This window comes from Marmota flaviventris, chromosome 3 (assembly GCF_047511675.1).
Source record: "Marmota flaviventris isolate mMarFla1 chromosome 3, mMarFla1.hap1, whole genome shotgun sequence".
NCBI classification, from domain to species: domain Eukaryota; kingdom Metazoa; phylum Chordata; class Mammalia; order Rodentia; family Sciuridae; genus Marmota; species Marmota flaviventris.
Genome location: NC_092500.1, coordinates 143,206,775 through 143,230,188, shown reverse-complemented (window position 1 = coordinate 143,230,188; position 23,414 = coordinate 143,206,775). Strand labels below are relative to the sequence as shown.

The 23,414-nt window shown below is 37.3% G+C and overlaps 1 protein-coding gene across 3 annotated transcripts in view; it reads right to left on the bottom strand.

The window, feature by feature from the left end:
* Window positions 1-3,389: 3,389 nt before the first annotated feature.
* Window positions 3,390-23,414, bottom strand: part of Cfap97 (cilia and flagella associated protein 97) — a 41,399-nt gene continuing 21,374 nt past the window's right edge. For all 3 annotated transcript variants that reach the window (XM_071610492.1, XM_027927233.2, XM_071610493.1), the window contains 2 exons: window positions 13,026-13,176; window positions 3,390-10,944 (listed from right to left, as the gene is read on the bottom strand). In XM_071610492.1, the coding sequence (XP_071466593.1) occupies window positions 10,817-10,944; window positions 13,026-13,176 (279 nt within the window). In that variant the 3' untranslated portion in view covers window positions 3,390-10,816. The remainder of the gene's footprint in view (window positions 10,945-13,025; window positions 13,177-23,414) is intronic.

Below are 23,414 nucleotides of genomic sequence, written 5' to 3'. Positions count from 1 at the left end.
GTTTTTTTTTTTTTTTTTTTTTTTGGTACCAAGGATTGAACTCAGGGACACTTGACCACTGAGTCACATTCCTAGCCCTTTTTTGTATTTTATTTAGAGACAGGGCCTCGCTAAGTTGCTGAGGCTGTCTTTGAATTTGTGATCCTCCTGCTTCAGTCTCCTGAACCTCTGGAGTTACAGGCATGTGCCACACTGCTCCTGGCTTGCCTTGCTTTTAAAATCAGAGTAATTCAGGTTTGGGTTTTACCGTATCCAAAGATAAGCCTAATCTCATCTAGTAGATAACTAGATGGATGGAAAAAGCTAAAATGTAGGAATAAAAGAAGGTATCTCTCTCTCCAGTGTCCTCAAGTCCAGGCAACAAGTCTGTGCTGTTAGAGGTAGTTTGGTTGCAGTCTTTTCCCCTTAGGATGTTATGAATGATTCATATTCTGTTGATAGAGACAGTAGGGCAAGCTAGTGGGGCCAGTGCTTTGGTGAAGCGTATCTAAAAGTAGGGCCAGCTCTTTCAATATTTTTTTGGAGGGTGGGTACTGGGGATTGAAGTCAGGGGCACTTTGCCACTGAGACACATCCCCAGCCCTAATTTGTATTTTATTTAGAGACAGGGTCTCACTGAGTTGCTTAGCATCTTGCTTTTTTTGCTGAGGCTGGCTTTAATTCACAATCCTCGTCTCAGCCTCCCAAGGCACTGGGATTACAGGCATGCACCATCATACCGGGCCCTTTCAGTATTTTTAAACCTAAGGTTTAAGGTGAAGGGAAGCTATGAAATGATTGGGAACTGACAGCAATGAATAAACCAGTGGTTTCTCTCAGCCAAACTGAGGACCAAATTGTTTTCTGATCTTTGACTCCTCCTTTGGCATGTAACAGGGAGAAGAGGAATTGACAGGTATTAAATAGTGCCCATTATCTACACTACATGTGACCCAGATGTTGGCCTTCCTCCTTTCTGCTAAGGTTACCTCTGCTGCACTTTGTCTCAGGCCTCTTGCTAAGTTCATTCCCTACAGCAACTTCATTTACCAGGAATTCCTAGAACTCTGGGCCTCTGATGGACAGGCAGCAAGCACTTCACTTTACTGTCCTGTCCTATCACCATACCATCCCTGTACAAACTGTCATGCTTGGAGGTCTGGAAAGATGAAAGGGGTTTATGTTAAAGTGACAAGTTGGAATCTAGTGATAGACTCTTAGGTACCCCACGCCATCCCCTGGGTGTTCTCATGAACCCCTTTCCCCACATGGCTCTCCCTACATGCAGCCCTCCTCATTCCTCATCATCATTTGTGCATTTTCTCTCCTAACACCTCACCTATAGGTGTTATCTTTTTAGCCACCTTATATTTTAAATGCATAAGAAAAATTATGGAGCATTATATAAGAGTGAATCTAAATGGACATTTTGGAGAAAATAAAAAACTTGCCTCAATAATTTGTGCTGAAATTTCGATTGTGTCAGACTGCTTCCATTCTGTTTTACTTTGTAAACTACATAGTGTAACTTGTGTTGAGACAATATTTACTAAGCACCCACAATGTGCAAGACTAGGAGGGGAAGCTCCATGAGGGCAGCTTCTCTCCTTCATAGCCACATGCCTAGAACAGCACGTGAGGCACAGATATTTAATAAGTATTTGCTGAATGCAAGAATGGATGAGAAGGAAAAGTGCCATCTACAAAGCACAGAGAATAGGCTAGCCCCCCAGTGCAATCTTGAACTTTCAGAGAACCAGGGGTGCTAGATAAGCTTACTGGGGTCAAGTAATGGATAAAAATTTATGGCTACCTTAAGTTCAAATTTCAAGTCCTTACATAAAATTGTATAAATTGCATACCATTAATTTCTCTGTTTTCTGGTCCTCCTTGAATATCAGGTTTTATCAACCCATGATAATGTATAGTTGATTCTATAGTTGATTTTTTTTGTTGTTGTTGTTATTGGGATTGAACCCATGGGTGGCTGACCTCTGAACCATATCCCCAGCCCTTTTAAAATATTTTTTTTTTGAGACGGGATCTCACTAAGCCTCACTACATTGCTGAGGCTGGCTTTGAACTTAAAATGCTCCTGCCTCAGCCTCCTGAGCCACTGTGCTTACAGACAAGCCTGTGCATGCACCACTGCACCCAGCTGATTCTCACTGTTCACAGATTACACATTTGCAAATTGGCCTTACTGCTAAAATTTGGAACCTTTTTGACATTCTCAGACATGCACAGAGCTACAAAATCTTGAGTTGCTGGATACACACATTCCCAGCTAAAGGGGAACAAGGCAATGCTCTGCCTTTTTGTTTCAATTCTCATAAACAAGAGCCCTTTCCACAGTCCCTTTATTAAGTGCTTCAGCTTTTGCATTGTTATGCTCTTGCTGGTCATTTTGATGCTTAAAATGGCTCCCATACTGCTAAAGGGCTGTCTAGGGTTCCTATGCACAAGAAGGCTTATAGAGATTTCCTTATAGAGAAAATTTATGTGCTAAATAAGCTTCCTTCAGGTATGAATTATATACTACTACTGGCTGTGAGTTAAGTGTTAATAAATCAATAATATATACTCACAAATAGAGTGCATATTAACACATAAAACAAGGTTTGGTGTTCAGAGGCTCATGGCACTGAGGAGTAACTAGACAGAAAATTATGAGACCAAGCTGTGCACTGTGCACACACCTGTACTCCCAGCTGCTTGAAGGCTTAGGCAGAATAGCGAATTCAAGGCCAGCCTGGGCAGCTTAGACTCTTATCTCAAAATAAAAATGGCTGGAATGTAAGTTCAGTGATAGAGCACCCCCCTTGGGTTACATCCCTAGTACAGTGGCAAGAACAAAATAAAAACATGGGCCAACAAGGTGTCACCTCCCAGGAGTCTCGGCTATAGACTCAGCTATGGTCAGAGCCTTTATAATCCAATCATTGCCTACAAGCCTCACCTCTGTATACATGAGACATTGAGTGACATTCTAGGTCAAAATTGTAACAGTAACTATAGGTAGCAATAATGTACTATTACATTTCAAAAATATAAAAAAAAAAGATTTAGTGTTCTCAACATAAATGATGTTTGAGTACATAGACGTGTTTAATCTGATATATTACTCAACATGTACATGACATCACATGGTACTCCATTAATATGTACAATTCTTAAATTTTAAAAATATAATTATATATTAATATATAATTATACTATTATAATTTTATAGTATAATTAACAATATATATTTTCTTAATTCTAGATATTTTCTACATGAAATAGATTCCCATAATGAAATAAAGAAAAAAAATCCCAAAGTTCATCAGTTATAATCCCAAAATTTATTAAATAAACATATTTTTGTGATTATCCTTATATTAATTCTTCAAAAAGGTAGGATCATGATTTTTAATTTTTTGGTAACTATTTAAGTATTTTATTATTTTATTAGAGTGGATAGGAATAAATATTCATATATTCAAAAAAGCACTTGTCTTGTTAAATTATAGTACACTAATGACACATTATCTCCTAAATTTTATTTTGTAAGCCAGTAAAACTCAAAAGCATCATCTCAAATAAACAGTGCAATAACCTGAACACATCAGATTTTGAAATACAGTCACAGAACATTAAGAATCTGTAATGTTAGACCCCAATATAATAATACTGGGTGATTTTAACAAAACTTTTACCACCAATAGGCCAACAAAGCATAAAATCAATGAAGATATATCCAGCCTAAATAACATCATATCAAATAGATCTAATTGATACCTACAGAATCTTTTACCCCAAAATAGCTGAATTTACCTTCTTCTCAGCAGCTCATGGAAACTTTCCCAAACAGACCAAATTCTAGGTCACAATGTAAGTCTTAGCAAATAGAGAGAGAAAAAAAGTCAATATAATAGAAACCACATAAAACACATGGAGATTGAACAATATTCTTTTAAATAAAAAAGGGATCAAAAAATAAATGAGAGAAAAAAATCAAGAAATTCTTAGAGACAAATGAGAGCAAAGAAATAACATACCATAATCTCTGGGCAGTATGAAAGTATTAAGTGGAAAATTTATAGCATTGAGTGCCTACATTAAAAAAAATAGATCCCAAACAAATAAGCTTATGCTCTACCTTAAGGACTTAGGAAAAAACACATTAACTCCCAAATCAGTAGAAGATAGGAAATAATAAAGATCAGAGCAAAAATAATAAAATTGAGAAAAAATACATAGGATTAACACAACAAATAGTTGGTTCTTCGAAAATATAAATAAGGTTGATAAACCCAAACTAATCAAAAGAAAAAGAAGGTCTAAATCAACAAAATTATAGATAAATAAGAGGATATCACCACAGACACTTCTGAAATTCAGAGGATCTATTTGGAAACTATTTTGAAAATTTATACTCCAATAAGCTAGAAAATCTAGAAGACAACGAATAACAAATTTCTAGATACATATGACCTACCCAAATTGAACAAGGAAAATACAGAAAACGTAAACAGACCAACCTCAAGTAATGAAATTGAAACAGCAATTAAAAGTCTACAGAGAAAACAAACAAAAAAACCCTCAGAACCAGATGGATTCTCAGCTGAATTCTACCAGATCTTTAAAAAAGAACTAAAGTCACTCTTTCTCAAATTATCAAAAGGGAGGAAACACTCCCAAATACATTCTATGAAGCCAGTATAACCCTGATACCAAAGGCAGACAAAGACACATCTAAGAAAGAAAACTACAGACCAATAGCTTTGATGAACATAGATGCAAAAATCCTTTAAAAAGTAAAAGCAAACCACATGTAAAAACACATGAAGAAGATAATACACCATGATCTAGTGGGCTTCATCCCAGAAATGGAAGGCTGGTTCAACATACAATCAATAAATATAATTCACCACTTAAATAGAATTAAGAACAAGAATCATATGATCATCTCAGCAGATGCAAAAAAGGCCTTTGATAAAATGCATTTGATAACGAACATTCATGTTAAAGTGCTGGAGAAACTAGGGATAGAAGGAACTTACCTCAACATTATAAAGGCTATATACAACAAACCCAAAACCAACATCATACTGCATGGAAAAAACTGAAAGCTTTTCCTCTAAAAGACTAGGATGTCCACTCTCACCACTTCTTTTCAATATAGTTCTTGAAACTCTAGCCAGAGTAATCAAGCAAGAGAAGAAAATTAAAAGGATACAAATAGGAAAAGAAGTCAAATTATCCTGTTTGTGGATGACATGAGCCTATATTTAAAAGACCCCAAAAATTCCACCGGAAGACTTCTAGAGCTGGTGAATTAATTCAGCAAAGTATCAGGGTACAAGATCAACACTCATAAATCAATAATTTTCCTACTCCAATAGCAATTCAGTTGAGAAAATCAGAAAAACCATCCCTTCCACAAAAACCTCAAAAACAAACAGAGCTGGGGATATAGCTCAGTTGGTAGAGTGCTTGCCTCACATGCACAAGGCTCTGGGTTTAATCCCCAGCAGTACCATCAAAACAAACAAACAAATCCCTGGGAATTAATCTAACTAAGGAGGTAGATCTCTACAATAAAAATTATATAACACTGAAGAAAGAAATTGAAGATCTCCGAAGATGAAAAGACCTCCCATCTTCTTGGATAAGCAGAATTGATATTATCAAAATGGCTATACTACCCAAAACAATATACTGATTCAGTTTAATCCCCATCAAAATATCAATTACATTTTCACAGAACTATAAATGAACAGTCCTCAAATCATTTGAAAGAATGAGACCAGAAAAGCCAAAGAAATTCTGAGCAAGAAGGCATCACAATACCTGATCTCAAAGTATATTACAGAGCTATAGTAACAACAAAAACAACAAAAAACTGGCATCAAAATAGACATGAATAGAAGACAGAGACAAACTCACATACATACAGTCATCTGATATTTAAGAAAGTTGCTAAAAGACAACCTTTTTAAACAAATGGTACTGGGAAAACGGTATATCCCCATGTAGAATAATGAAATTAGATTCCTATCTCTCACCCTGCAGAAAAGTCAAATCAAAATGGATCAAAGACATAGGAATTAGGCCAGAAACCTGCTAGAAGAAAACAGGGTCAACACTCCATTATAGGTGCAGGCACTAACTTCCTCAGCAAGATTCCTAAAGCTCAAGAAATAAAATTAAGTATCAATATATAGATGCCATCAAATTAAAAAGTTTCTGCATAGCAAAGGGAATAAGGGAAAGAAGAGAGAGCCTACAGAATGAGAAAAAAAAATCTCTGCTAACTGCTCCTCTGACAGAGGATTAATAAACAGAATATATAAAAAACTAAAAAAAATGCCAAAACAAACACAATAACAGCAGCAACAATAACAAAATCCCCCAAATAGCCCAGTCAACAAATGGGCAAAAGAACTAAACAAATTTCTCAAAAGATGAAATATAAATGGCCAACAAAATACATGGAAAAATGTTCAATATCTCTAGTAATCAGGGAAATGCAAATCAAAACTATAGTAAATTTCATCTCATTCCAGTCAGAATGGCAATCATCAAGAACACAAATAATAAGTTCTGGCAAGGATGTGGGGGAAAAGGCACACTGATAAATTGTTAGTGAGACTGCAAATTAATACACACATTCTGGAAAGCAGTGTGGAGATTACTCATAAAACTAGGGATAGAAGCACCATATGACCCAGCTATCCTGTTTATCTAAAAGAACTAAAACTAGCATACTAGTAGCCATAGTCACTTCAATGTTTATAGCAGCACAGTTCACAATAGCCAAATTATGGATTCAGCCCAGATGACTGTCAATAGATGAATGGTCAAGAAAATGTGGCATACACAATAGTTTGATTCAGTCACAAAGAAGAATGAAATATTACCATTTGTTGGTAAATGGATAGAAATGGAAAAACTCACGCTAAGTGAGATAAACCAGACTTATAAAAATCAAGGGTGTTATGTTTTCTCTTATATATGAAAGCTAGAGCAAAATAAGGAAAAGAGTGTGGGAGGGGAATTAGATATCATAAAATATATAGGAAAGATTAGTGGAGTAGAAGAGAACAAGAGGGAGGAAGGAAGTATGAAATGAACAAAATCATGTTGTATGAATATATAAATGTACCAGAGGGAATTTCACCTCTCTATATATCTAGAAAGTACTAATGAAGGATAAATAAAGGAGTGAAAGGAGATGAGTAGAGGAATGAGAATAGGGGGAGGGAGGAAGGGAGGAGAAGGAGGAGGGGAATGGGGATTGAAATCAAGTTCATTGTACATATAATTTGGTTAAAATTAACCCAATTATGTATAATTTTAATGTTCTAAAAGTCTATCATGTTAGCTCCAGAAATCTTTAAGTGGATTAAAAAACTCACAGAATTTAAAAACGAAATTTTCTGCTATAATACATCCTTTAACTTTGCTCTGAGTATACTTTAACGTTGAGACTAATGTACTGGAGAAAGTTACTCAATTATTTATTACAATGGCATTATTCTTATTAAGCACCCATAAAAATCTTCTAAATGGGGAATGAATTAGATAATGTTGCTTAAAGAAATGCTAATCCGTAATGTCATTTTAAGCAAAAATTTCCACGTCATACTTTCAAAAGTATAAATAACTGATACCCTCCTCCCAAATTCATTCTCACCAAGTATTGAAAGGCACATAGAGGTTTTACACTAACTCTAAAGATAGGAATTAGGAAATGCATTTCAGAGGTAGAGATAGGATTAAAACTCAGTTTGCTTTTAATTCTTTTATTGCCTTTTTCACTTGTCAAGATAGTTCTTTATGCCTAAAATACATTACGATGAACTAGAAAATTTTAAAAAGATATTGGCTTTTAAGTTTACTTACTAATCTGTATTTATGGAAATATTTAGGTACCATTAAGCACATTTTCTAAAATGATATGCAATCATTTAAGTCCTTGGCATGTAAGATATTAAACTTTCAAAGTATTTAATTATTAAAATATAATGAACTTGCATCTTCAATTTTATATTGGTGTTAATACTTTTCATAGTTGCAATATTTGAATCTGAGGATGAGAAGCAATCAATATCACAGATTATCTGTGCAGATTATATGTTTTGGACACTTGGGCTAATGAGTTAACACACTGAAACAATTGTATAACACAACATTTATAAGCAAACCAGAAAACTTTATTTAGAGTAGAAGACAAAAAAATTAGGTTTTAATGGAGATTGTAAAATGGAAGTAGAAAAGTATGAGATAATAGCTACTCTTAACAAATAATTTTAATAGTTCAAAATCTTTCATAGAATCTCATTTAAAAGGAGGTAACATTAGCTTAATATTTAACAGAGATTGAAAATAATTTGCAATAAGAATCTGGTCTAATAACTAGACTTTGGATTAGTATACTTTCTAGTTATAGATGTTAAGTCTAAATCTTCAAAGTATGTATATCAAGAACAAGTCAACCAAATACAAAAAAACAGTGCTTGATCATCTTTTATGTTCTTAAAAATGAAGAGACTAATGTACTTATGATTCTGATTCCTTCATTAAAAATACCCCTTCACCCTAAAAACTTGAAAGTCTGGGATATAAATCAGAGAATATCACATTTCCAATTCCTATCCATCTATTCGAATTCATCATATATATGCAACCATGACAACAAAATTATAAATTGTGTTTAAGATTGCTGCTCTTCCCAACTTTTAAGTCAAATCCCTGTTATTAGTAATACTTAAACTTCCTGTTTCAAAGGAATAAAAACTAAAGTGATTAACTTAATATCTAAAATCAAAGAACAGCTTTATCTATGAAACTATGTGTTGTACCTGACAATTGGGAGCAGAGTCCATATCAGTAAACTCAGCCTAATGCAATTATGAACAGGAAAGGATGTTTGTGTGTTTGTGTGTGTGTGTGTATATATGAAATATCAATGAAATCTTGTGAATTTTAAGGACTATACTCACACACACGCGCGCGCGCATTCACATACCATCTTTGGACAAATGTTCAAATGCTGAGTTTTAAATTCAGTATTCTGTCTCCTTAAAGGTAAGTTTTTCTACAAATAGTAAAAGTACAATAAGTTAAAAAACAAACAAAAAAATCCCTTGGTTTAGTACAGCTAAAGCTTATATAGATAGCAGGTGTAAAAAATTGTTCATCTGAACGAAGCATGGAATAATGTTGAAGAACATTGCACACAAAAGAAAACAGCAAAAACCCTCATATCCAGGTTGTACTCTCATGAATTTTTTAACTCCACTGTTCCCATACTAGGTATACCCTATTCTAAACAAAATCTGTGAATATAAACTAAGGCCAAGAAATTATGAATTGATGGTCAGTAAAATATTATTTGCCTTACTGCTAAAAGTACTAAGAAAATTGTAGCATACATGCTACAGAGCTTGAGCACTGAAAAGTAAAAAAACCAAAACTTACTGTGGCTGAAGAAAATTCATATTAAAAAAAGATTTGTTATTTAATATGAAAACTTTCCTAAACATTCTAAGGCTATACTGAAAAGGCCAGTAATGAAAAACAGTGGTTAACTATAAAATATCATACTTTGTTGTATGAAATAAGAGCTTATAGATTGACAGAAAAATATTCTAATTTCAAATGTCAACTATATTATACCCTCTCTGCAACTAACAATTCTATTAAAGTAACTAGGCTTTTAAGACTGGTAAAAATAATTCTGGGATTCAACCAAATAAGCCAAATCAAACCCAAACAAGAAAATTAGGTAATACTTAAATCAGTAACCTCAACAAATGTACAATTTATTATCCTTCTTATTTACATTTTAGTTTTCTTTTTCATATTCTATAAAGACTAGCTGATATTTCTAAAGCATTCTTATTCTAAATCTTCTCCCTTAATAATACTAAATCATTGCACAATATGCTAACAGTATCACTTAAAACACTCTTCTGACATACCTTGGGAATTGCCTTTTGGCTCTTCAAACTGGCGGTGCTATTTTACTGATCTAACTAATACTTGTTTTAGCTCATGACACAAATGACCTGGTCTGTAAAAAAACTAGTCAGTCACAAGGCAGCAGACTTGTAATTCTAATGTCCACTGCCTTTGTCAGAATCATTAGTAGTACTTTATTTGAATGTATAAAAACATAAAAGAGGAGCTTCTAAGTTGAACTTTCTAATATTCAGTGTAAGAGGGTTTATGTATGGAATGGCTAATCAAACTTTGAAGACAAAACTCAGTGCACTTAATACAGAGGTACTAGGCACCTCTGGTGAATTGTAAGGATTGCCTCAGTACAAGTGTCTCAATCTGCTTGTCAAATCTAAATCAGTTCCATCTATGAAAACAAATTTTAGGATATTTCATAACAAAATGTAACTCTTATACAGTCAGGTTATGACTTATGCCATATAAATTCTAAAGCAAATTGAAAAATAAGTTAATAAGAGGCAAGCTCATGGCTTAAAGTGTACAAGAAATGAAAATAAAATGAGAACTATATATCGAACATCTTCGGTCCAACATGCAACAATACTATCACTGCTGTTTTATCAGCATGACAACTGAATCACTTTTTATACTGAACATGTAACCCTAGCATTTCTCTATTAAATTCGTATACATTTCATATAATATATACTTAGGGCAAACACTGGTTTTACATTACATTTTCTTTTTGACAACAATTTTGCACTGGAAAACACAAAATAACATAAATTGCTGAAAAAGTACAACAGATATTCATACAAAGAACTATAGTAATACACAAAATCATGTCAAAAGTTGGGTGAACAATGTTTAAAGTAAAAAAGAGTTTTTATAACCAAGCAGTGCGGACATTAGGGGGCTTAGGTCTTAGCAACGGGTTGCTGGAAATGTCAAAAGCTGATCGCTCAGTCTTATAACTGAGACCACTGGTAGCACTGGATGTCCTAGAAGCTCCTCCTGAAAATACACAAAGAAAAAATAATTTCAATTTATTTAAACTACATAAATCATCATTTGATAAGCTTCTTCCCCTAGGTTCAGACTAGTTTTCTTCCTTATCTGACATGTGTCTAACACTCTCATCCAGTGATTTTCAACCAAGAGCACACTTCAGGATTCTCTGTGGAACTTGAAAACTGCTCAAGGAATTCAAGTAAAAACAAAAACTCTGCATAACCATTTATACATTTATTTGACAAATATGATACTAACTTAAATACAGGTTACTGGAACATGACATTATCTTAGTCACTGTAGTGAGTAAATAGAATTACAAATCTTTTTTTTTTTTGTACCGGGAATTGAACACAGGGGCGCTAAACTACTAAGACACATCCCCAGACCTTTTTAATATTTTATTTAGAAACAGGGTCTTGCTAAGTTGCTCAGAGACTCACTAAATTGCTGCGGCTAGCTTTGAACTTGTAATCCTCCTGCCTTGGCCTCAGCAGTCGTTAAGACTAGCCATTTGTTTTTATGAATCACATGAGCACTGGGAATTGCAGCACTAAGTGGTTCCAACTTTCTTCAGTACTGGCTTCCATTTTTTTTTTTTTTTTTTTTTTAGGAAAAACACTTATTTGAAATTTTCATGGGGCTGGGGATGTGGCTCAAGTGGTAGCGTGCTCGCCTGGCATGCACGGGTCACTGGGTTCGATCCTCAGCACCACATAAAAATAAAATAAAGATGTTGTGTCCACCGAAAACTAAAAAATAAATATTAAAAAATTCTAAAAAAAAAAGAAATATACATGACAAAGGTTTAATGACCTCAACATAAAAATAGTTACTTTAAATAAATAAGGGAAAAACAACATAACTTAATGGGGAAATGGGACAAAGTCATGAACAGACAATCCTCAAGAGAAGAAATAAATGCTGAATAAAAATATTAAAAATTAATATAGTTTACAATCATACAGGAAGCAAGAGCACAAACTTTGATAAAGGAAAGTACCTGCCATTTTTAGATGTTGTACTCCAGGGCAGTAAATAGTGACTCCATTCCTATAATCTCTGGGATATACAACTAGCTAGATATGTAACAGATCACATACCAAACATTAAGAGGTATTATATCTGATGACTCTATTGTTAATTTTTGTGTTACTTATACAGTGAGGAGGAAAAGGCATATATAAGGGCTAGAAGATACTGGTAATACTTTATAAATGGCTAGAGGGAATGTTTCAGCAACTTTCCAACAGTATATCTACTCCTTTCTTCCTTTTAATAAAAGTTGAAATTTTGCTGGGCTTGGTGGCTCACAGGCAGAGCCACGTGGAATTCTAGTAGCTCCACACACTGAGACAGGAGGATCCCAAGTTCAAAGCCAGTCTCAGCACCTTAGTGAGATCCTGTCTCAAAATATAAAGTAAAAAAAAAGGGCAGGGGATATTGCTCAGTGATGACGCAGCCCTGGGTTCAATCCCCAATTCCCAATAAATAAATAAATATTGAAATTACAAATCCCTCCTTTATTCTCTAAGAAACTGATATCTTCAGCTCTTTCTTTAATCTCTTGGTTTCTTTTTTGTGCTGCCATTATGTTCTGTAAATAAAACCTGAAATCAAATGAACACAAATAATCCTCCTGCTTAGCCTCACCTTAAGACCAGTCATTTGTTTTTAAGAATCACATGAGCACTGGAGAAATTGTGGCACTAAGTGGTTCCAACTTTATTTAGTACTACTGGCTTCCATTTTTTTTTTGGAGGAAAAACACTTATTTGAAATATGCATGACCAAAAAAAAAAACAAAAAAAACCCAAAACCTAAAGATGCCAGTGAAAATAATAGAATGCATTTCAGAAGTTAGCATTTTAAAATTCTATCATAAGAATATGTAACATTTTTGGGGAGGGCTGGGGATATAGCTCAGTTGGTAGAGTGCTTGTCTTGCATGTACAAGGCCCTGGTTTCAATCTCCAGCACCACAGGAAAAAAAAAAAAAGAAAAAAGAAAGACTATGTTATATATATTTTTTTTTTTTGAAGAAAGAATACAAAAAAGTACAAAAAAGTTTTAAGTATGCTTACTTAATGGGCTGTATTGGCCAAGTGCAGATCTCACTTGTCTAGAAGGTGGTGTAGCGTTGAGATAACCCATATTACGATGATAGTCCATCAGCTGTTCTGAGCGTTTCATACCAACTGTTGGCTTCACAGCTTCAAGCCTTTTCAATAAAGCCTCCATTAAAAACAATTGATTAAAAATTCAATGTTAGAGAAATAGCAGTAGTTTTACAACAGAAAAATCCTTTCTAGAATCGGAAATTTACTAAATAAAGTAGAAAAGACTTGAAGTCAATCCAGACATGCCATGTGGAAAAAAAAAAAAAAAAATTCAAAACATACCTGCAGGAAAATCTAAGGGTTTTCACCTATCCTATAGGTAACCAAACCAGTAGAATACAAATGGCATAACAGGAATTACAATGTTAAGAGTCCAGAATTAAATTCAGAAATGACAACAAATAGATCTCAACTACTACAAATTCTATATATGTGTACGTTACAGAGCACTGGCTTTCAACCTGTTCTGTAGTGCCTCAGGACTCTCAGGAGACTCAGGAAGGCTGAGTGAGCAGGGCTTTAAGCTGTCCCATTCCTGATTTCTACCAGCCTAGCCCTGCTTCCTGTATTATCTGCTTTATATACTAAAGATCTGCATGAAATTTACTTTGGCAAAAAAGGATTTGCTCTTAAGAAGTCTTAAAAACAATTATTAAAGAATATAAAGCTTTAAAAAAGATATATAAACCAACAGGTTAAGGGAACATAGTATCCATAACATTTTAAAAATATGATTCAGTAACTTTCTTTATAATAATGTTCTTAATTTTATTTATAATTCTTAAATCAAAAAGTAAGACTTTTTTTCCTTTAAAAAATTTCACAAGCATCATTAGAAAGGATTATGTATGCAGACCAAGTGGCTTGGGAAACTGATCCATGATTCTTATTATTCAAACTTTCTCTGAAGCAAACTAATCTTTATTTGAAGAGTATGCAGATCTGCACTAAGAATCACATTTGAAAAATCATTCTCATGATTTTCAGTTACAGATCAAGTTTTTTTTTCTATATAATGTTTTCTTTCTTTCTATTACTGTGCTAAAGTCAGAAAGACTTGGAAAGGTAGAGGAGAAGGGGAAACAGAGGAGGCTGGTTACTAGGTACCAAAATGCAGTTAAATTGGGGAATAAGTTCTACTGTTCTGTAACACAATAGGATGACTTTCATTTGCAACAATTTATTATATATTTTAGCAAAACTAGAGGACAGAAGTCTTGCAAGAAAAAAAATGATAAATTTTTAAGGTGCCAGAAATGCTAATTACCCAGATTTAATTATAACACATTGTATACCACACTGTACCCCACAAATATGTACAATTATTTACCTGTTTTTCTAGTACTGGCGATTGAACCCACAGTTTTGTGAATGCTAGGCAATTTTCTATCACTAAGCTATACCTGCAACCCTACAAATATATACAGTTACTACATACCAATTTTAAAAACAAGAAGACCTGGGCTCGTATCCTGGTTCTGTCACTGTGTATCCTTGGTCAAATTACTCAATAGGGATATTAACAACAAAATAACATCAAAGAGTCAGTTTTCATCATCAGTGAGATAACACATTTGAAATAACAGTGCCTGATATCTAGTAAGGACCCATTAAATAGTCATGTTATCATTTATATTGTTTTGTATTATTTTCTAGTTTTTTGTCATGCATACATGTTAAATTATGTAACAGGGAAATATTTATTTTTCTTATATTCTCTGTAATTTCTTACACAGCTCATGGCAGACAATAAACAAATATTCATTTAATGGATTGAAAAATGCATTCAATTTTCTAACTTATGGTTTACAAAATCTCAGAACTGCCTGTTACAATTTGGACATAGAGTAGATATAAGCCTGCAAAGGCTCATGTGTTTGAAGCCTTGGTCCTCTCCAAAGCAATAATAAGTGGGGCGTTGGGGAAATGATTGATCATGAAGATTCTAATCTCATTAGTGGATTAATCCCTTGATGGAATCATTTTTTTAAATTTTTTTTTTAGTTGTTGGTAGACATTTATTTTATTTATGTATTTATATGTGGTGGTGAGAATCGAACCCAGTGCCTCACACATGCCAGGCAAGTGTGTTACCACTGAGCCACAGCCCCAGCCCTGATGGAAGCATTTTGATGGTAGCATTTTGATGGCATTATTGGGAGGTGGTGGAAATGTAAGAGGTGGGGCCTAGTTGGAGGAAAATCAATGGGGGTATGCCTTTGGTGACTATGTCTTGTCCCTGGAACCCCTTCCTTTCTCTTTGCTTCTGGGCTACCATAGGATAATTAGCTTTTCTCTGCAACTCCCTTCTACCATAATGATTTCTGCAGCTGTTAGACTTGCTTTATTATTTCTAAAATGGCAAAGATCTTATAAGAACATTAAAAAGGAACAAGTGCCCTATACTTGAAAAATCGAGACAAAGGAGGAGGGTGGATTTTATTTTTCATTTAATGTTTTTGATATTTGAATTTTGTAAATTTTTAGAAACATTACTTTTATTTTAAAAATAATATTTTAACATAGGAACTCATAAGTAGAAAAATTATAGCTTTTGTCTATTTGTATTTCTCTGAATTTAAAGTTGACAATTACTATTTTACATAAAAGATATAGAAAACATTATATAAACATGTATGTATAAATATACATGAATTTTATGCATCCAAGGAAACAAACAAACAACTCCATTTGAGTTCTAGGCGCTAATGCTGATTCTTACTTTGTTACTAACCCTGCTTCAATTACTCTCTAACCTCTCCCTTCTTTCATGTAAGAGGAAACTGATTATTTCTACTAGAAATAATAAATTAAGTGTCCTTATTAACCACCTCTCCTTCTGTTAAGATTATTTGTGTGCTCTTTCAGAAAAACAGGATTCATATGTTCAAAAGATAAAGTGACATGATTTAACAAGAATATTTCAAAATTTATGAAATCAAAAATTAGTGACATTTTGGAAATAAAGCTCTTTTTTTGCAGGGGAGGTTACCAGGGATTGAACTGAGGGGCACTTAACTACTCAGTCACATCCCCAGCCTTTTAAAAATATTTTATTTAGAGACAGTCTCGCTGAGTTGTTTAGTCTGGTTCTCAACTCACGATCCTCCTGCCTCAGCCTCCCCAGGCATTGGAATTACAAGTGCGTGCCACCGCGCCCAGATAAAGTTCTACTATAACCAAGTTTATATAGAGTAAGCATGCCCTCAACTAGATAAAAATTTCTTTTACCTTAATTGGGTAAGTGTATGTGTGTGCATGTGTACTCCTGTACCTTATGCACATGTTCTATATTGTCTTCATTTTGTTGGGATGCAATGACTAAAGAGAGGAATATAATATCTGCCTAATGAAATAAATACTGAGGATCTGGAACTTCACCAGAAATGCAGATTAACAACAGGATGCATTTTTAACTCTAAAGCACATGACTACATTGTTGTAGTAAGCTTGTTTACCTCTGTGACCAAATGACCCAAACAATTCTAAAGGAGAAAAAGTTTATTTGGTGCTCATGGTTTCAGAGGTCTCAGTTCACAGACTACTAGCTCCATTGTTCTGGGGCCTAGATGAGGCAGAACATCATGGCGGAAGAGTATGGTGGAGGAAAGCAAATCAGGATATGGCACCAGGAAGCAGAGACAGAGACAGCTCCTCTAACCACAGGAAAAAATATAAACCCTAAAGGCATGCCCTTGGTGACCCACCTCCTTCAGCCACATGGTACCTGCCTATGGTTAGCACCCAGTTAATCCCTATCAGGGGATTCATGCACTAATTAGGTTAAGGCTCTCAACCCTATTATTTCATTTGGAACATTCTTGTCTCACACATGAGCTTTTGGGGGACCTCCTATCCATATCATAACATCCATTTTATGCAATATCTTTGCTCTTCTCTACTTTTTCTGCACAGGACTACTTCATTGTCACCAATTATATTCATTTTGTGCTAAAACATGAATGTTTTAATAATCATGCCTGTTAGCCACTTGGATTTGTCTCTACCAGTGGAAATGTAACAAATGAAGAAACAGAAATCATAAAAACTGTAAAGTAATGAATATGTGCTTATGTGTAACACCTGACAGGAGTATCTGGTGTGTGTGTGCACACATATATGTATGTGTGTTCTGAACACAAACCACTTCTTCAACAGATCAAAAAGTATATCAGCTCACACTTAAGAACTATTAAAGCCAACATGGCTCAATTAAAATAAGAATTTTGAAGATGACTAGTTATAAAATAAATACACAAAACACATAGCTTAACAGAAGTAACTAATTATAAAATATAATGAAAAAATTTCATATGCAATGGCATAAAAATATATAGTAATAAAGAAAACTGCAAAACTTTACTAACATAAGGTTATAAGACGGCTTAGATTAATGGAAAGACTATATTTCAGAAAGAAAGGTATCAAAAGTCCCCAATTAAAATAAAAATCTAACAATTTCAATGAAAATTTACAATAACATTTTTAAATAAAAAATAATCACCAGGAAGAATAATGCAAAAGAATAGTCAAGAAAAATTTTGCACAAAAATCAAATTGGCTCCATTTTGGTTTAAAGAATGAAAAGTTAAAACAAATCACAAGACTAGTTTTCCTCATAACAACAAAATAAATGCTTGTTTTTAAAAATGTTTTTCATTAGTTGTTGGTAGACCTTCATTTATTTTTATATGATGCAGAGAATCGAACCAGTGCCTCACACATGCTAGGCAAGGAATCTACCACTGAGCCACAACTCCAGCCTCCAAATAAATGTTTGTAAAATAATAAATTATTTTAAATTTATTATTTGTAAAATAATAAATTATGTATGTTTTCCTATTTAGCTTTAAGTTACTTTTTTCATACCTTTATTAGTTTCTGATTCTAGATCTGTTGTGTCCAAAGCTATATGTAACTATACAGTTGAGATATGCTTTAAAAAAACACACAATTTAAAAACTTTGTATCAAAAATCTCCTCATCATTAATATTCTGTATTGATTCCATGTTGAAATGATAATACTGGATGTACTCAGTTAAATAAAATATTATCATTATTTTATTTAATGGATTAAACCCAGGAGTGCCTAATGACTGAGCCATATCCCCAGCCCTTTAAAAAAATTTTTTTATTAGGGTTTTGCGCTAATTTTATTAGGGCCTCACTAAATTGCTAAGGCTGCCTTTGAACTTGTGATCCTCCTGTTTCAGCCTCCTAAGCCATTGGAATTATGGTGTGCACACTGCACCTGGAAAAGCACATTATTTTTAAAAAATTAACCTGTTTGAATTTTTTCATGTGACTACTAGAATATTTTAAATTACACATGTGACTTGCATTATGTTTTTATCGCTCTAGAATATAACAAGATCTTACTATAAAATGGAGGTAAGCATTATTCACATATATAAAGTAGTAAGTATATAAAATAAGTAAGAATAAAATACTGGTAATTTTCCACTGATATTAAAATATTGAAATGCACAATGGACTTGGAGGATAATAAAAGCTATAAGCAGAAGCTGCTGATAGTTTCCATAGTGTTCATATTCAGAACAGACAAGACGTCTTATTAATGGTTTCAACTTTTCACAAGTTAAGTCCAGGTTCCTTAAAAAGCTGAATATAGGGGCCCAGGGCGGGACAGAGCTTCCAATCACTCCTGCAAGGTAGGCGGGCCTGCGACCCACCGGCAGAAGAGGAGCAGTCGCCTGCTGAGAGGCTGAGCCGCCCCCTCCCCCTGCGCCGGCATAGTAGAGGGAACTGGGACCAAACACAGAGCAGGCCCAGCGGCCTGCTGAGGGGCAGAGCCGCCCCCCACCCCCCTCGCCTGCCAGGTAGGGGAAGGGTGACCACCGACAGAAAAGGCCCAGTGGCCCAGGGCGGGACAGAGCTTCCAATCACTCCTGCAAGGTAGGCGGGCCTGCGACCCACCGGCAGAAGAGGAGCAGTCGCCTGCTGAGAGGCTGAGCCGCCCCCTCCCCCTGCGCCGGCATAGTAGAGGGAACTGGGACCAAACACAGAGCAGGCCCAGCGGCCTGCTGAGGGGCAGAGCCGCCCCCCACCCCCCTCGCCTGCCAGGTAGGGGAAGGGTGACCACCGACAGAAAAGGCCCAGTGGCCCGCAGCAGGACAGAGCTTCCAATCACTCCTGCAAGGTAGGCGGGCCTGCGACCCACCGGCAGAAGAGGAGCAGCCGCCTGCTGAGAGGCTGAGCCGCCCCCTCCCCCTGCGCCGGCATAGTAGAGGGAACTGGGACCAATCACAGAGCAGGCCCAGCGGCCTGCTGAGGGGCAGAGCCGCCCCCCACCCCCCTCGCCTGCCAGGTAGGGGAAGGGTGACCACCGACAGAAAAGGCCCAGTGGCCCAGGGCGGGACAGAGCTTCCAATCACTCCTGCAAGGTAGGCGGGCCTGCGACCCACCGGCAGAAGAGGAGCAGTCGCCTGCTGAGAGGCTGAGCCGCCCCCTCCCCCTGCGCCGGCATAGTAGAGGGAACTGGGACCAAACACAGAGCAGGCCCAGCGGCCTGCGGAGGGGCAGAGCCGCCCCCCACCCCCCTCGCCTGCCAGGTAGGGGAAGGGTGACCACCGACAGAAAAGGCCCAGTGGCCCAAGGCGGGACAGAGCTTTCAATCACTCCTGCAAGGTAGGCGGGCCTGCGACCCACCGGCAGAAGAGGAGCAGTCGCCTGCTGAGAGGCTGAGCCGCCCCCTCCCCCTGCGCCGGCATAGTAGAGGGAACTGGGACCAAACACAGAGCAGGCCCAGCGGCCTGCTGAGGGGCAGAGCCGCCCCCCACCCCCCTCGCCTGCCAGGTAGGGGAAGGGTGACCACCGACAGAAAAGGCCCAGTGGCCCAGGGCGGGACAGAGCTTCCAATCACTCCTGCAAGGTAGGCGGGCCTGCGACCCACCGGCAGAAGAGGAGCAGCCGCCTGCTGAGAGGCTGAGCCGCCCCCTCCCCCTGCGCCGGCATAGTAGAGGGAACTGGGACCAAACACAGAGCAGGCCCAGCGGCCTGCTGAGGGGCAGAGCCGCCCCCCACCCCCCTCGCCTGCCAGGTAGGGGAAGGGTGACCACCGACAGAAAAGGCCCAGTGGCCCGGGGCGAGACAGAGCTTCCAATCACTCCTGCAAGGTAGGCGGGCCTGCGACCCACCGGCAGAAGAGGAGCAGCCGCCTGCTGAGAGGCTGAGCCGCCCCCTCCCCCTGCGCCGGCATAGTAGAGGGAACTGGGACCAAACACAGAGCAGGCCCAGCGGCCTGCTGAGGGGCAGAGCCGCCCCCCACCCCCCTCGCCTGCCAGGTAGGGGAAGGGTGACCACCGACAGAAAAGGCCCAGTGGCCCGCGGCGGGACAGAGCTTCCAATCACTCCTGCAAGGTAGGCGGGCCTGCGACCCACCGGCAGAAGAGGAGCAGCCGCCTGCTGAGAGGCTGAGCCGCCCCCTCCCCCCCGCGCCTGCAAGGTAGTCGGAACTGAGACCACCATCAGAACAGAACAGACCTGCAACCGAGAGACAGAACAGGCCCAGTGGCCTGAGGAAGGGTAGAGCCGCCCCCCCCCACGCCTGCAAAGTAGGCGGACCTGCGACCCACTGGCAGTACAGCCCCAGAGGCCTGCAGAGGGGCAGTGCCGCTGCCTGCGCCTGCAAAGTAGGCAGAACTGCGACCACCGACAGAACAAGCCTAGCGGCCCGCAGAGGGACAGAGCCGCCGCCCGCGCCTGCAAGGACGGCGGACCTGCTACCGACTGGCAGAGCAGGCCCAGCGGCCTGCCGGCGTGGTAGGCACATTGCCCCAATTGGCGGAGGGGCAGAGCCGCCGCCCGCGCCTGCGAGGGAGACTTTGCAACTATACAAGACCAATATAAATATATAGGGGGAAAATTCAATAGCACAACAGTTTCACCAAGAAGAAAGGAACGCGAACAGTATGAAGAGACAAGGAAAGAAAGGACCACAAGCATTGCAGGTCAACTCAACTTTAGAAGAGGTAATAGCTGCAGCTGATGGAATGTCAGATAAAGAATTCAGGATATACATGCTTCAGATGATCTGGAGTCTCAAGGAAGACATCAGACAGCAAAATCAGACAATGAAAGATCACTTCAACAATGAATTACATAAACAAATCCAAGAAGCAAAAGATCAACTATACAGGGAAATAGAGGTTATAAAAAACAAACAAACAGAAATCCTAGAAATGCAGGAAGCAATAAGCCAACTTAAAAACTCAATTGAGAATACTACCAGCAGAGTAGAACACTTAGAAGACAGAACATCAGACAATGAAGATAAAGTATTTCAACTTGAAAAGAACATAGACAGCTCAGCAAGACTGTTAAGAAACCATGAGCAGAACATCCAAGAAATATGGGATAACATCAAGAGACCAAATTTAAGAGTCATTGGGATACAGGAAGGAACAGAGTTTCAAACCAAAGGAATGAGCAATCTATTCAATGAAATAATTCGAGAAAACTTCCCAGACTTGAAGAATGAGACAGAACCCCAAATCCTAGAAGCCTACAGGACGCCGAATGTGCAAAATCATAAGAGACCCACACCTAGACACATTATAATGAAGATGCCCAACATACAGAATAAGGAGAGAATTTTAAAAGCTACAAGAGAAAGGAAGCAGATCACATTTAGGGGTAAGCCAATCAGGATAACAGCTGATCTTTCAACACAGACTCTGAAAGCTAGAAGATCCTGGAATAACATATTTCAAACACTGAAAGAAAATGGGTTCCAACCAAGAATTGTGTTTCCAGCGAAATTAAGCTTCAGGATGGAAGATGAAATTAAAACCTTCCACGATAAACAAAAGTTAAAAGAATTTGCAGCTAGAAAACCATCTCTTCAAAACATCCTTGGCAAAACATTACAGGAAGAGGAAATGGAAAATAACAATGAAAACCAACAGTGGGAGGTAGGGCACTAAAGGGGGGAAAATAATCAAAGTGGAAAACAAACCATGTTTAGTAACATAAATAAACAAAGATGGCTGGAAGAACAACCCATATCTCAATAATAACCCTAAATGTTAATGGCTTAAACTCACCAATCAAGAGACACAGGCTAGTAGAATGGATCACAAAACAAGACCCAACAATATGCTGCCTACAGGAGACGCATTTGATAGGAAAAGACATACATAGGCTGAAGGTGAAAGGTTGGGAAAAATCATATCACTCATATGGACTTCGGAAACAAGCAGGAGTATCCATACTCATATCAAATAAAATAGATTTTAAGCCAAAGTTAATCAAAAGGGATAAAGAGGGACACTACATACTGCTCAAGGGAACCATACACCAACAAGACATAACAATCATAAATATATATGCCCCAAACAATGGTGCAGCTATGTTCATCAAACAAACTCTTCTCAAGTTCAAGAGTCTAATAGACCACCATACAATAATCATGGGAGACTTCAACACACCTCTCTCACCACTGGACAGATCTTCCAAACAAAAGTTGAATAAGGAAACTATAGAACTCAATAACACAATTAATAACCTAGACTTAATTGACATATATAGAATATACCACCCAACATCAAACAGTTACACTTTTTTCTCAGCAGCACATGGATCCTTCTCAAAAATAGATCATATATTATGTCACAGGGAAACTCTTAGACAATACAAAGGAGTAGAGATAATACCATGCATCTTATCTGATCATAATGGAATGGAACTGAAAATCAACGATAAAAGAAGGAAGGAAAAAGAATATATCACTTGGAGAATGAACAATAGGTTACTGAATGATCAATGGGTTATAGAAGACATCAAGGAGGAAATTAAAAAATTCTTAGAGATTAATGAAAACACAGACACAACATATCGGAATCTATGGGACACATTGAAAGCAGTTCTAAGAGGAAAATTCATTGCTTGGAGTTCATTCCTTAAAAAAAGAAAAAACCAACAAATAAATGATCTCATACTTCATCTCAAAATCCTAGAAAAAGAAGAGCAAAACAACAGCAAAAGAAGTAGAAGGCAAGAAATAATTAAAATCAGAGCTGAAATCAATGAAATCGAAACAAAAGAAACAATTGAAAAAATTGACAAAACTAAAAGTTGGTTCTTTGAAAAAATAAACAAAATCGACAGACCCTTAGCCATGCTAGCGAAGAGAAGAAGAGAGAGAACTCAAATCACTAACATACGGGATGAAAGAGGCAATATCACAACAGACACTTCAGAAATACAGAAGATAATCAAAAATTATTTTGAATCCTTATACTCCAATAAATTAGAAGATAGTGAAGGCATAGATAAATTTCTTAAGTCATATGATCTGCCCAGATTGAGTCAGGAGGATATAGACAACCTAA